The sequence below is a fragment of the Oncorhynchus tshawytscha genome, linkage group LG28, assembly GCF_018296145.1.
Source record: "Oncorhynchus tshawytscha isolate Ot180627B linkage group LG28, Otsh_v2.0, whole genome shotgun sequence".
Classification (NCBI taxonomy): Eukaryota; Metazoa; Chordata; class Actinopteri; order Salmoniformes; family Salmonidae; genus Oncorhynchus; species Oncorhynchus tshawytscha.
In genome coordinates this window covers 33,699,354-33,715,004 of record NC_056456.1, presented here as the reverse complement: position 1 = coordinate 33,715,004, position 15,651 = coordinate 33,699,354, and the positions used below count along the sequence as shown (strand labels likewise).

Here is a 15,651-nt window from a genome sequence, read left to right as displayed (position 1 = left end):
GTGTCGTCTGCGTAGAGGTGGATAAAAGAATCACCAGCAGCGAGAGTGACATCATTGATGTATACAGAGAAGCGAGTCGGCCCGAGAATTTAACCCTGTGGCACCCCCATAGAGACTGCCAAGAGGTCCGAACAACAGGCCCTCTGACTTGACACACTGAACTCTATAGTTGGTGAACCAAGCGAGGCAATCATTTGAGAACCAAGGCTGTTGAGTCTGCCAATAAGAATGTTGTGATTGACAGAGTCAAAAGCCTTAGCCAGATCGATGAATACGGCTTCACAGTAATTGCATAGCGGATAAGGTACAGTGAGATTCGAAATGGTCAGTAATCTGTTTGTTAACTTGGATTTCAAAGACCTTAACCTCAGACCTTTCGGTGTTTATTCCAAAACTCTATTCTTTCCCTATTCATTTTCCCCATAGGAATGGCTGAATTAACCAGAGGTAACTAATTTCTGGTGTTTAGGACTACAAGCTGACATCTATTATCATTCACGATTGACAGTGATGATGGCCTATTTTGATTATGGTATGCCTAACTTCGTGTTTTTAAGGTATTAAAATGAAAAATATTCTTGAGATATGTGTGCATAGGCAAATATTGCATTTGGAGGATGCATTTTATGCATATTCTATAAAGATGCCTTGTTCAAAACAACTGGGAACTCCAGTTGAGGGCAAATCATGGTGTCAGTGATCTTCAGGTCGTAAAGTCTGAGCTCCAGAACCCTAAGAAGTCCTGTTGTGTTGATGGTACCCTAAATGAAATGATCAAATATACAGACCACAAATTCCAATTGGCTATACTTCAACTTAACATCATCCTCAGTTCTGGCATCTTCCCCAATATTTGGAACCAAGGACTGATCACCCCAATCCCCAAAAGAAGAGACAAATTCGACCCCAATAACTGCTGTGTGATATGTGTCAACAGCAACCTTGAGAAAATCATCTGCATTTCCTCAGTGAAAACAATGTACTGAGCAAATGTCAAATGGGCTTTTTACCAAATTACCGTACAACAGACCACATATTCACCCTGCACACCCTAACTGACAAACAAATTAACCAAAGGGAAGGGAAAGTCTTCTCATGCTTTATTGATTTCAAAAAAGCTTTTGACTCAATTTGACATGAGGGGCTGCTATACATTGATGGAAAGCGGTGTTTAGGGGAAAAACATAGGACATTATAAAATCCATGTACACAAACAACAACGAGTGTGCAGTGCAGTGTGAGACAGGGATGCAGCTTGAGCCCCACCCTCTTCAACGTATATCTCAACGAATTGGCGAGGGCACCAGAACAGTCTGCAGCACCCGGCCTCACCCTGCTAGAATCTAAAGTCAATTGTATATTGTTTGCAAATGATCTGGTGCTTCTGTCCCCAAACAACGAGGGCCTACAGCAGCACCTAGATATTCTGCACAGATTCTGTCAGACCTGGGCCCACAGTTAATCTCAGTAAGACAGAAGAAATGGGTGTTCCAAAAAAGGTCCAGTTGCCAGGACCACAAATACAAATTCCATTCAGACACCGTTACCCTAGATCACACAATTCCACAAAGCTGTGAACGATCTGAGAGACAAGACAAGAAGGGCCTTCTACGCCATCAAAAGGAACATAAAATTCAACATACCAATTAGGATCTGCCAAAAATACTTGAATCAATTATAGAACCCATTGACCTTTATGGTTGTGAGTTCCTGGGTCCGCTCACCAACCAAGAATTCACAAAATGGGACAAACACCAACACTTTTTGATTTATTTAACCAGGCAAGTCAGTTAAGAACAAATTCTTATTTCCAATGACGGCCTACCCCGGCCAAACCCTAACCCAGACAATGCTGGGCCAATTGTGCGCCGCCCTATGGAACTCCCAATCATGGCCGGTTGTGATACAGCCTGGAATCGAACCAGGGTCTGTAGTGATACCTCTAGCACTGAGATACAGTGCCTTAGACCAAAAAATATCCTCTGTGTAGAACGTAAAACACCAAATAATGCATGCAGAGCAGATTTAAGCCGATGCCTGCTAATTATCAAAATCCAGAAAAGAGCAGTTAAATTCTACAACCACCTAAAAGGAAGCGATTCCCAAATCTTCCATACCAAAACCATCACATACAGAGAGATTAACCTGGAGAAGAATCCCCTAAGCAAGCTGGTCCTGGGCCTCTGTTCACAAAAACAAACAGACTCCATAGAGCCCCAGGACAGAAATACAATTAGACCCAACCAAATCATGAGAAAATAAAAAGATAATTACTTGACACATTGGAAAGAATTAACAAAAAAAACAGAGCAAACTAGAATGCTATTTGGCCCTAAACAGAGAGTACACAGTGGCAGAATACCTGATCACCGTGACTGACCCAAAATTAAGGAAAGCTTTGACTATATACAGACTCAGTGAACATAGCCCCAGTGGTGTAAAGTACTTAAGTAAAAATACTTTAAAGAACTAGTTAAGTCATTTTGGGGGGTATCTGTAATCTACTATTTATTTTACTGACACCCAGAAGTACTCGTTACATTTTGAATGCTTAGCGGGACAGGAAAATGGTCCAATTCATGCACTTATCAAGAGAACCTCCCTGGTCATCCCTAGCCTCTGATCTGACGGACTCATTGAACACAAATGCATAACTTGCAAATTATGTCTGAGTGTTGGAGTGTGCCCCTGGCTATCCGTAAAATTGAAAAACAAGAAATGGTGCCATCTGCTTAGCTTAAAAGAAGGAATTTGAAAGTATTTATACTTCTACTTTTGATACTTAAGTATATTTTAGCAATTACATTTACGTTTGATACTTAAGTATATTTAGAACCAAATGCTTTTAGACTTTTCCTCAAATAGTATTTTACTGGGTGACTAACTTTTACTTGAGTAACTTTCTATTAAGGTATCTATACTTTTACTCAAGTATCACAATTGGATACTTTTTACACCCCTGCATAGCCTTGCTATTGAGAGATGCCGCCGTAGGCAGACCTGGCTCTCGAGAGAAGACAGGCTATGTGCACGCTGCCCACAAAATGAGGTGGAAACTGAGCTGCACTTCCTAACCTCCTGCCAAATGTATGACCATATTAGAGACACATATTTCCCTCAGATTACACAGATCCACAAAGAATTCGAAAACAAATCCAAATTTGATAAACTCCCATATCTACTGGGTGAAATACCACAGTGTGCAATCGCAGCAGCAAGATTTGTGACCTGTTGCCACAAGAAAAGGGCAACCAGTGAAGAACAAACACCATTGTAAATACAACCTATATTTATGTTTATTTATTTTCCCTTTTGTACTTTAACTATTTGCACATCGTTATAACACTGTATATAGCCATAATATAACATTTGAAATGTCTCTATTCCTTTGGAACTTTTGTGAATGTAATGTTTACTGTTTATTTTTGATTGTTTATTTCACTTTTGTTTATTATCTATTTCACTTGCTTTGGCAATGTAAAGATATGTTTCCCACGTCGATTAACCCTTTGAATTGAAATTGAATTTAATCGTAATAAAATAAATTCCCGCTCCTGTGCGCCTAAGAAAATAGCACTACACCAACTGGTTGAACAGTAGGAAACACGTTTCCTGTAAACTCTGATAACTCCGCTACAACGAGTGACGTTTGGAAAGACTGTAGCCGGCTGCCAGGACTGCCCATTTTTGTAGGGAAAGTCACGTTACTGTTTCTGAAGCCGTTGGTTTCGAACCGCCTGGCTCTATCTCCTAGCTATTATCTTTAAAATGTTCATACATTTCCTTGAGATATCAGTTTTGCAATATTTGTAAATGGATAACATAGTTTAGCTTGAACACGAGGATTACAGCGGAAACCATCTGTCAAAAGATTTCAGACAAAGTAGGTACTGGATTATGGGGACATTTTGAAAGAGCAGTTAGCTAACTAGCCTAGCTTACTTGCTAGCGTTTAGCAGAACATTTCATATTAGACCGAATCGTATTTTGTATTTGTTGTTGGAACATAGGAATGAATGCAAAAATATTGCCACCCCTTTCAAAACGATTGCCTTTGGGTTTTTTGAAACAACTACGTTTAGTGTAGCTAGCTAGCTAACGCTAAGTCCTTTATCAATGCCTCATGGGCACGGGAGTGTGGAAAAACCACGTCGCGGTGCTCAGAGGTTAGCTCGCTAACTTACGTTAGCTTAGCCTCATTTGCTAACAACCGTGTGGGGGATGGGATTTGTGCTCTCCCCGTTAGCTAGCCAGTTAGCTAAGATAGCTTTAGCCTGGTGACATAACGCTAGCTAGCTAACGTTAGGTGACAGACCGTAATAGTTTGACTAGATGAATGAATTTCTGTTTTAAAAGCTGAGGTTATACGTTAGATGAAATGTAAATGACGCCGTTAACTGTTTATTTAAGTTACCTATAGTAAATTGTGCTAACTAGTTAGCTAGTTAACTAGTAAATGACCTCCAATTAGTGAGCTACCAGTGTGCTAATGTTAGCAGTCTTCTGCCACTACTAGTAGGTCCTCATGCTTCGGCAGTGGGGGACTTTTGTTAACTAGGTGTTAAATAAATAGAAATTGCCATGGTGCCAGGGCTCAACCTCCCATTTTAAGACTATGATGATAATGAGTAGGGATTAGTCCGATCTTTGATATCAAGTAGACGTGTTCAACTAGGCTACCATGGGAAATAACGTTAGCTAGGTATCCACTGTTTTAAACTCACAACTCACTCATTAGTGACTTGTGTACAGTTAAAGGGGAGAGTTCATTAACTACTGTAGTAGGGAACGGCTCAGTCAGACTAACTATCTCATTCAAGCGTTGTATTTTCAAATAGAGGAGAGAAAAATTGCAGAATTAATGATTTGTAGCGCCAGAGGAAAAGTCCATCAAATACACAAGTGTTTTTGTTGAGTGTGTGTTGTAGTGGGATGGAGAGTGTGGAACCAACATCCTACTATAGTCTCCACACAAACACTAACATATGATTTCTTACATTTGCTATCAATTTCTTCAACTTTCTAGCTAGGTGTCAAGAAAACGGAGCCTAAGTTATAGAAACAAAATCCTAACCCTTCCAATAATTGAACTACCATGTTGTAAGGCTACATGTTGAAAATTCAACACACATTTTCAAGGTACACTACTATACACAGTCCTTGTGTACTGTAGAAAGTAATTCTCCTCAGTCTGCTTACTGCATTCTCCCACCAGGGCACTGGTAGCACAAAGATCCATTGGCTGTTTTGGCTTCAACACTGCTGACCCGGTTTCCCTGATAGTATAGTGAGTGACACAACCTTCCTGGCCAGTCAACTCTTAACTCTTTCCTCAATCTGCCTACATAGGCACTGCTACATTTCCTTCACAACTCCCATACAACATTGATAGGTAATATCTATGCGCTGGGATTTGTATGTTTGTCATGGATAATCATGAGGTCTGATGTTGCTATGAAATATGATAGCGTCGTCCTCTTTCCATGCTATATACTTTTAAACAGTATACTCAAGGTTTCACTCAAGTACTGGCTCCGAGGAGGGTCAACATGAACAACAGCGTCATTGTTGTTTTCCCTGTCTTGGGTCCTAGATTGCGGAGTTCCTCCTATGGATGGTGGAGCAATGAGCTTCTGAAAGACACTTGATCACATGGTGAGTAATCTGGAGCTGACATCATCGTATGTAATAGCCTACATGGGGTCCCTTAGAAGCAACACACAAGTTGTGCTTTTGTCCAATAAAGTATATTAGAAAGCATAGTGGTTATCGCAGGTTCACACTTTGACTTGAGTGCAAAGTGTGTTGTAAGGATGACTTTCTCTATACGTTGGCTCAGACCTGGACTACCAGGATGCAGAGTTAATTTTGGATACCACGTAGGATAAGCGTGTCATTTTGCATCAACATAGTCTTTTCTCATCTGCTCTGTGAACTGTAGTGAAGGAGCACGAGAGGAGTCTGCAGGCACAGTCATGCCCCCGACAACATGTCAGGACTCTGGGGTTGAGGCCTGTACTTCAGTGTACGTCAAACAGCGAGACAAAGACCTCACACCAGTGAGTCATATTCACCCTCCATGACCCGACTGACTTGTGGCACAACCTTGAAGCGGCATGGACTGGAAAAAGAAACACCTTCCGTCCCTCGAACGCTGTAAATATTTACGTAGGGGAATAGGAATACACATCGGCACAATTAGTAAACGCCTCAACCCGTTGTAATCTGGCTTGTCGAGGTGTAGCTGACATGATTTCCCGCACATTCACTCTCGAGGCCCCGGCTGTGATTTATGGATGGAATGTGCCGTACGAACGGTGCTGTGCTGGGTTAATGCATTCACACTCACAGCCTTGGGCCTCGTGCTCAGGGGGAGATTGCTGTCCTTGGGGCTCGTATTCATAGAACAGGTTTGTCACGAAACCAGGTACTACAATACGTGATTTTCCATGGCAGGAAAACACAAGTCAGACAACTCTTTGGTCCTACTGTATGTAAAATATTGTGCTATGGCTTGGAAAAGAAACATGTGATTCTGGGTAACAACATAAGGCTGTTTGTTTCCAATATTAGGACTGTTTTCCTCAGCAAATTTTGTCCGCTTCATGTTTTGTTTCCTTGACACGAGTTTCGTGATACTGGTATCGTGACAACCCTAGAGAGAGTGCTGTCCGTGGGCCTCGCGTTCAGAGAGGGAGTACAATACAGTAGAAGCTACAGTGTACTATAGCCTACCGAGAGGTAGGGATGTTAACCGGTTAGCCATCAAAAATACATGTGATTGGTTATGCTTATTGGTCTATAGGTTAATTTGCATTATTTAGTACAATTAAATTGTCGGTAGTGTGTTTTCATTAGTCATCATGTATCTTATCACACGCATAGCGTACAGAGCCTAGTTTGAGGAGAGGAATATACTGTCACCTGTCAGACAGAATGAGAGCAGCTCTTGAAAAAGCTGCTACTGGAGTGAAACTTGTTTTTATAAGCCCTGTCATTGCATAACAAATTCTATATGCTATCATGTGCTAACTGTTTTGATGGCCACGATTAAAAAGCTACTCTTATTTTTTTATTATTGTAATTAAAGTGTGCCTCCTATTCGCCATTTGAGTGCATAGGCTATAGTCGATGGTAGGCAGGCTAGGCTATCAGCGGGTCACCCACCACTTTGCAATGTGAGCTATGGTCTGGCTTAACATCACTAATCCTGGCCAGTGGGTGGGTGTTTTCAAGCAGCTACAAGTTTGAATGAAAACCTGGCACTTTCTCATTCTTCTCCTCCAACGCCTTTTGAGAAGGAGGCGAGGAGAGAGACCCTGTCTGTAATTGATATGGGACAAGAGAAAAGCAATGTACTCAGCAAATAACATGCAAACCTGTTGTCAGTGCATTTAATATATATATTAGATATATATATATATATATTAGATGTATGTATGTAGACACCACCTCAGCAACCTGGCCCGTCATACTCAATGTGAACACCTATGGGTGTCTCCTGCAACGCGGTTACGCACCCAACATTGTCATGATTCTGTCTGCGCAATGAAGTGCATCGTCATTCGCCAGAGTTCAAGGCGCTCTTGATTTGATTAGCGTTGGATCTAATTTCTGGTCTAAGTGTTGACTTCAGTGTGCTGGCATGACAGAGAGCTGGAAGTTTCAATCCAGCCATCCTCTACGTCCCTGTTTATTTCCACACTGCTGTTTAAACAGTGTGTGGCTTTGCTTGAATAAATACGCGGCAGGGATACAAACTATGCTGGCTGTTATTCCCCCCCCCCATTTCCTTTCCCCCAGTGGTTTTGTCCACAAGAATTAGCCTGACCTCTTTAAGGAGGGCTTGGTAATGATTTCCAGTTGTGGGGATTAATGAATGGAAACTAGTGCCCCGCCTAAGGACCAGGATGGGAACACTCCACAACCCACCAAAGAAGAATTCAACTCCATGATTGTACTGCCAAATAATGATCGCTGTAGCCACAGAGTTATGAAGTTTGCACAAAGTAGGGTGGGCAAGGTGAGGGATCAAAAGGCCTTAGGTCATTATCTGTTGGGGAGTTAGTCTTTAAAAAAAAAAAAAAAATTGACTTGGGAATTACACCCTGTTTTCAAGGCTCTACTACACATTTACAATCTACACTACGTGTTGAAAGTCAATGTTGCCACTTGCCAAGACTACCAAGTTCAAAAGCATGCCCAGTTCCAACTAAATACTTAGTTACTAATCAGTGTATTGGTAATCCATGGGCAAGTGTTCAAATGTTCAACCCCGGCGAAGGCACTGGGTTCATTGACATGTCAGTTCACTCTGTAAATAATTGTCTTACTATAATAGGATTCAGCATTCATATTTCGTCAGGGTAGGTGTTGTAACTGTGTCTGTGTCTTGTTCTTGCTAGGCTCCTATCCTGCGCTGACCCCATGGTTTAACCGCCAGGATTAAAAATGAGCATTAGCAGTGATGAGGTCAACTTCCTGGTGTACAGATACCTGCAAGAGTCGGGTAAGACAGACCTACATCTTCTCATGTACTTTGTGCAGTAGCCTGCTCCGGAAATGTAGTGTCTCGTCCTATTGAACATTTCTATTTGAACTAATTGGGACCACTAGCCATTGTCCGATCTGCAATTTATCTAGCTGAAATGCAGGAAAAATGCTTAATATTTCTACCACCATAATCCTCAAATGGAATGTTAACTGAGTGCTACACAGCTGGTGAAGCTGGTTGAAATGATGTCACTATGACCAGACACTGGTTGAAATGATGTCACTATGACCAGACACTGGTTGAAATGTCACTATGACATCATTTCAACAAGTTTCGCCCGCTGAGTATAAACTCTTCAAGGTGAACGTAACCATAACAACCTAATGACGCAGTGGTGTGGCGATTTGAAGGACAGGGGTGTAACAACACTAATGTCCCTCTCTCGCTCTCTCCATCCCTCTCCCTGTCTGCCAGGCTTCTCCCACTCGGCTTTCACCTTTGGCATAGAGAGCCACATCAGCCAGTCCAATATCAACGGAGCCCTGGTGCCCCCTGCTGCCCTCATCTCCATCATCCAGAAGGGCCTGCAGTACGTGGAGGCAGAGGTCAGCATCAACGAGGTCAGTACCTTCAATGCTAACTTGCTTATTTACTGACTGTACGCCACTCTAACCGTCAACTTTCCTATATATTGACTATTTTATTTAACCTTTATTTAACTAGGCAAGTCAGTTAAGAACAAATTCTTATGTACAATGATGGCCTAGGAACAGTGGGTTAACTGCCTTGTTCAGGGGCAGAACGACAGATTTTTACCTCGTCAGCTCAGGGATTCGATCTAGCAACCTTTCTGGTTACTGGCCCAACGCTGTAACCACTAGGTTACCTGCCGCCGTGTTCAATACCTTCTCTGTAGCCTTTAATTTCCTAAATGTAAGACGGTTGAAGTTGCCCCAACCACAAATCTAGGATTACATTACATCTAATCCTAGGGAAGAGCAATCCTATGACATCATCCGCTCTATTGCTCTGCTATAGCTGATGTCATTGGGTTGTAATTTTCTAGTGCTCTTCTACAGATTTTGACTAAAGTTTCTGGGTAAAGACGCATGTTAGACATATCAATTGAAACATTCAAAGGTAAAGAAAGAAATGTAAACTTTTTGAGTGGAATTTCCCTTTAGCCATTAGGGTATTATAAAATCATCTGGCCCTGAATCACCTGTAGTGATGGGTTGGGAATTAATGAAGTTACAAATCGCAATATTATTTTTGGACTATCTTATCTATATTTGACTCAATGTATGGATTTGTACACGTATTTATTCTATTTTTTGCTACTGTAGGTAGTTAGCTCGTGCTGGTCATCTGTGCCTGTTTTCATCCTATAGCTTGTTCTCCGTTTTGTTTTTAAATAGTGAGCCAACATGTTTTCAGCACTTTGTTTCACTGACTGATCAAAACTTGTTTTCTACTGTTCTCTCTTGTCCCTCAGCAGCAGACATAGTGAGCAATATGTTAGGAACATCAAATCACAGTGAAAGCACGCTGTCGAATCAATACATATAGAATCACAATACACATACAGTGGGGAGAACAAGTATTTGATACACTGCTGATTTTGCAGGTTTTCCTACTTAGAAAGCATGTAGAGGTCTGTAATTTTTTATCATAGGTATACTTCAACTGTGAGAGATTGAATCTAAAACAAAAATCCAGAAAATCACATTATGATTTTTAAGTAATTCATTTAGCATTTTATTGTATGACATAAGTATTTGATCACCTACCAACCAGTAAGAATTCCGGCTCTCACAGACCTGTTAGTTTTTCTTTAAGAAGCCCTCCTGTTCTCCACTCATTACCTGTATTAACTGCACCTGTTTGAACTCGTTACCTGTATAAAAGACACCTGTCCACACACTCAATCAAACAGACTCCAACCTCTCCACAATGGCCAAGACCAGAGAGCTGTGTAAGGACATCAGGGATAGAATTGTAGATCTGCACAAGGCTGGGATGGGCTACAGGACAATAGGCAAGCAGCTTGGTGAGAAGGCAACAACTGTTGGCGCAATTATTCGAAAATGGTAGAAGTTCAAGATGACGGTCAATCACCCTCGGTCTGGAGCTCCACGCAAGATCTCACCTCGTGGGGCATCAATGATCATGAGGAAGGTGAGGGATCAGCCCAGAACTACACGGCAGGACCTGGTCAATGACCTGAAGAGAGCTGGGACCACAGTCTCAAAGAAAACCATTAGTAACACACTACGCCGACATGGATTAAAATCCTGCAGCGCACGCAAGGTCCCCCTGCTCAAGCCAGCGCATGTCCAGGTCCGTCTGAAGTTTGCCAATGACCATCTGGATGATCCAGAGGAGAAATGGGAGATGGTCATGTGGTCTGATGAGACAAAAATAGAGCTTTTTGGTCTAAACTCCACTCGCCGTGTTTGGAGGAAGAAGAAGGATGAGTACAACCCCAAGAATACCATCCTAACCGTGAAGCATGGAGGTGGAAACATCATTCTTTGTGGATGCTTTTCTGTAAAGGGGACAGGACAACTGCACCGTATTGAGGGGAGGATGGATGGGGCCATGTATCGCGAGATCTTGGCCAACAACCTCCTTCCCTCAGTAAGAGCATTGAAGATGGGTCTTCCAGCATGACAACGACCCGAAACACACAGCCAGGGCAACAAAGGAGTTGCTCCGTAAGAAGCATCTCAAGGTCCTGGAGTGGCCTAGCCAGTCTCCAGACCTGAACCCAATAGAAAATCTTTGGTGGGAGCTGAAAGTCCGTATTGCCCAGCGACAGCCCCGAAACCTGAAGGATCTGGAGAAGGTCTGTATGGAGGAGTGGGCCAAAATCCCTGCCTCAGTGTGTGCAAACCTGGTCAAGAACTACAGGAAACTTATGATCTCTGTAATTGCAAACAAAGGTTTCTGTACCAAATATTAAGTTCTGCTTTTTTGATGTATCAAATACTTATGTCATGCAATAAAATGCAAATTAATTACTTAAAAATCATACAATGTGATTTTCTGGATTTTTGTTTTCGATTCTGTCTCTCACAGTTGAAGTGTACCTATGATAAAAATTACAGACCTCTACATGCTTTGTAAGTAGGAAACACTGCCGATTTTGCAGGTTATCAAATACTTGTTCGCCCCACTGTAGAATCATGAGAATCACAATACATATAGAATCAATTTTTATCGAATCGGGAGAATCGCAGTACATATAGAATCGCAGTACATATAGAATCGCAGTACATATAGAATCGCAGTACATATAGAATCGCAGTACATATAGAATCGCAGTACATATAGAATCGCAGTGCATACAGTTGAAGTCGGAAGTTTACATACACTTAGGTTGGAGTCATTAACTAGTTTACATACACTTAGGTTGGAGTCATTAACTAGTTTTTCAACCACTCCACAAATTTCTTGTTAACAAACTATAGTTTTGGCAAGTGTGTTAGGACATCTACTTTGTGCATGACACAAGTCATTTTTCCAACAATTGTTTACAGAGAGATTATTTAACTTAAGATAATTAACTGTAACACAATTCCAGTGGGTCAGAAGTTTACATACACTAAGTTGACTGTGCCTTTAAACAGCTTGGAAAATTAAGTCATGGCTTTAGAAGCTTCTGATAGGCTAATTGACATCATTAGAGTCAATTGGAGGTGTACCTGTGGATGTATTTCAAGGCCTACCTTCAAACCCAGTGCCTTTGCTTGACATCATGGGAAAATCAAAAGAAATCAGCCAAGACCTCAGAATTAGTTTTTGTAGACTTCAACAAGTCTGGTTCATCCTTGGGAGCAATTTCCAAACGCCTGAAGGTACCACGTTCATCTGTACAAACAGTAGTACGCAAGTATAAACACCATGGGACCACGCAGCTGTCATACCGCTCAGGAAGGAGGCGCATTCTGTCTCCTAGAGATGAATGTACTCTGGTGCGAAAAGTGCAAATCAATCCCAGAACAACAGCAAAGGACCTTGTGAAGATGCTGGAGGAAACAGGTACAAAAGTATCTATATCCACAGTAAAACGAGTCCTATATCAACATAACCTGAAATGTTGCTCAGCAAAGAAGGCACTGCTCCAAAACTGCCATAAAAAAGCCAGACTACGGTTTGCAACTGCAGATGGGGACAAAGATCGTACTTTTTGGAAAAATGTCCTCTGGTCTGATGAAACAAAAACAGAACTGTTTGGCCGTAATGACCATCGTTATGTTTGTGGGGGTGCTTTGCTGCAGGAGGGACTGGTGCACGTCACAAAATAGATGGCATCATGAGGCAGGAAAATTATGTGGATATATTGAAGCAACATCTCAAGACATCAGTCAGGAAGTTCAAGCTTGGTCGCAAATGCGGCTTCCAAATGGACAATGACCCCAAGCGTACTTCCAAAGTCGTGGCAAAATGGCTTAAGGACAACAAAGTCTAAGTGTTGTAGTGGCCATCACAAAGCCCTGACCTCAATCCTATAGAAAGTTTGTGGGCAGAACTGAGAAGGCGTGTGTGAGCAAGGAGGCCTCCAAACCTGGCTTAGTTACACCAGCTCTGTCAGGAGGAATGGGCCAAAATTCACCCAACTTATTGTGGGAAGCTTGTGGAAGGCTACCCGAAACGTTTGACCCAAGTTAAACATTTTAAAGGCAATGCTACCAAATACTAATCGAGTTTGTCAGCTTCTGACCCACTGGGAATGTGATGAAAGAAATAAAAGCTGAAATAATTCTCTCTACCATTACTCTGACATTTCACATTCTTAAAATAAAGTGGTGACCATAACTGACCTAAGACAGGGAATTTTTACTAGGATTAAATGTCAGGAATTGTGAAAAACTGGGTTTTATTGCATTTGGCGAAGGTGTATGTAAACTTCTGATCTCAACTGAATAGAATCGCAATACTTCTAGAATCAGCAGCTAAGTATGGTGATGATATCATGAGGTCTCTGCAGTTCCCAGCCCCACCCATCATTAGTAGTACCTGAAGCCGTGCAAGAACCCAAACTTCTGTCTTGTTGCCACCCAGGATGGCACTCTTTTTGACGGGCGGCCCATCGAGTCGCTGTCCCTGATCGACGCGGTTATGCCCGACGTGGTGCAGACGCGGCAGCAGGCCTACAGGGAAAAGCTGGACCAGCAGCAGCAGGTGGGCAGCACCAGCGGCACCCAGGGCCTCCAACCTGGCGGTGCCAAGAACGGAGAGGGAGGCACCGCTGCCAACGGCGAGGAGAATGGCGCCCATGGCTTAGCCAGTGAGCAGAACCTTTTATTATCGCACGTCTTTGATTTATTTTTGTTACATTTTCCATGTTTCCTTTCATGATCCATAACAGTACAACTGATTTACAATACATAGGCCTCACACCTCTTGAGTTTAAAGCACAATGTACGGTGGAGACTGTTGTTATCCATACTAACACTAGCGTAGGTTTAGCTGCTATTTGACAAGTTAGCAATATCTCCCTCTGGTCATGGATTTAACAGGGGTGGAAACTCCATCAGCCAATGCTTACGTAAATCCTATGCATTTTAAATGATGGAGGAATGTGCAAGTGCAGAATTGGCCCAGGACTCCGCCCAAGAACTCTGATCTGTGTGTCTAGCATAGAGATAGAGGACTCTAGATGGATATAAGACATTTGATACACGATGAGTCTAACTTTATGGTGTGCCTCCCCAGACCACCATGCAGAGATGGAGGTGGACCAGAATGTGGCGATCCCCCAAAACAAGGCCATGGTGCTGAGGGGCCACGAGTCAGAGGTGTTCATCTGTGCCTGGAACCCTGTTAACGACCTGCTCGCCTCTGGGTACAGAACAAACTCCTATATCCTCCTGTTTCACTCTGTCCTCCTGTTTCACTGTCTGTCCTCCTCCTGTTTCACTGTCTGTCCTCCTCCTGTTTCACTGTCTGTCCTCCTCCTGTTTCACTGTCTGTCCTCCTCCTGTTTCACTGTCTGTCCTCCTCCTGTTTCACTGTCTGTCCTCCTCCTGTTTCACTGTCTGTCCTCCTCCTGTTTCACTGTCTGTCCTCCTCCTGTTTCACTGTCTGTCCTCCTCCTGTTTCACTGTCTGTCCTCCTCCTGTTTCACTGTCTGTCCTCCTCCTGTTTCACTGTCTGTCCTCCTCCTGTTTCACTGTCTGTCCTCCTCCTGTTTCACTGTCTGTCCTCCTCCTGTTTCACTGTCTGTCCTCCTCCTGTTTCACTGTCTGTCCTCCTCCTGTTTCACTGTCTGTCCTCCTCCTGTTTCACTGTCTGTCCTCCTCCTGTTTCACTGTCTGTCCTCCTTCTGTCTGTCTACAGAGAAGGGACATAGCCTAAAGATAAATGATTTCTGTTCATAAGGTAAAATCCACCTTCATACAGCATTGGTAGTCTGGAGAAGTATTCATTGACCTACATTTTGATGTGGCAGAATGTACTCAAGGACGTTTCCAACAGGTTGCTGGTGGTAAACAGAGAAATGTTTATTTGTGTGTTTTGTACTCGCACATCTAATTGAATCCTACGCACCATATAAAACAATCTACGTAGTCAGACATTACTGTGGTTTTAGGCTATCCAAAGAAGTTGGATGACGTGTGTGTGTGTGTGTGTGTGTGTGTGTGTGTGTGTGTAGGTCTGGGGACTCGACGGCGCGGATCTGGAACCTGAGTGAGAACGGCAGCTCCACGCAGCTGGTGCTGAGACACTGTATACGGGAGGGAGGCCAGGACGTACCCAGCAACAAAGACGTCACCTCACTGGACTGGAATGTGAGTTAGAGAGGGATCCCGATTAGTTTGTCTTCCCAGCTGGAAATATGGGACGGCTTCTCTCTCCCATGGAAAATACAGGGCTGTCGCTACTGAATAAAGATTTACAGTAGAGCAGGCTGTCATTTCCCTGCTCTATGAAGGATACTCAACCTGCTTTTAAGTACTTTGAGCCTAATCGCAACTCAGGACAAGCAGGCAAAACTGACTTTCTGGTAAATGTTTGATGTCATCAGGAGATCATTTTTTGCCACGGTTTTAGTAATGCACATAAATCTCAAATTAGGATAGGTCCCTTGTTTGGTCCCAATCTGGTGTGCAACAGAAGCAAACAAAAATGTGGCAACCCAGAATTCCAGG

General features: G+C 42.7%; 1 protein-coding gene across 4 annotated transcripts in view; it reads left to right on the top strand.

Moving 5' to 3' along the window:
* The first annotated feature begins 3,628 nt into the window (after window positions 1-3,628).
* LOC112227141 (F-box-like/WD repeat-containing protein TBL1XR1) overlaps window positions 3,629-15,651 on the top strand; it is a 27,212-nt gene continuing 15,189 nt past the window's right edge. For 2 of the 4 annotated variants that reach the window (XR_002949827.2, XM_024391995.2), the window contains exons 1-7: window positions 3,629-3,883; window positions 5,594-5,655; window positions 8,406-8,509; window positions 8,969-9,114; window positions 13,562-13,787; window positions 14,216-14,345; window positions 15,156-15,291. Coding sequence is in view for 3 of the 4 variants with exons in the window: in XM_024391995.2 (XP_024247763.1) it covers window positions 8,452-8,509; window positions 8,969-9,114; window positions 13,562-13,787; window positions 14,216-14,345; window positions 15,156-15,291 (696 nt within the window). In the remaining variant the exon portion in view is untranslated. Of the gene's footprint in view, window positions 3,884-5,215; window positions 5,288-5,593; window positions 5,656-5,941; window positions 6,060-8,405; window positions 8,510-8,968; window positions 9,115-13,561; window positions 13,788-14,215; window positions 14,346-15,155; window positions 15,292-15,651 lie in introns of all 4 variants that reach the window. The other 2 variants (XM_024391997.2, XM_024391998.2) reach the window with 2 other exon arrangements.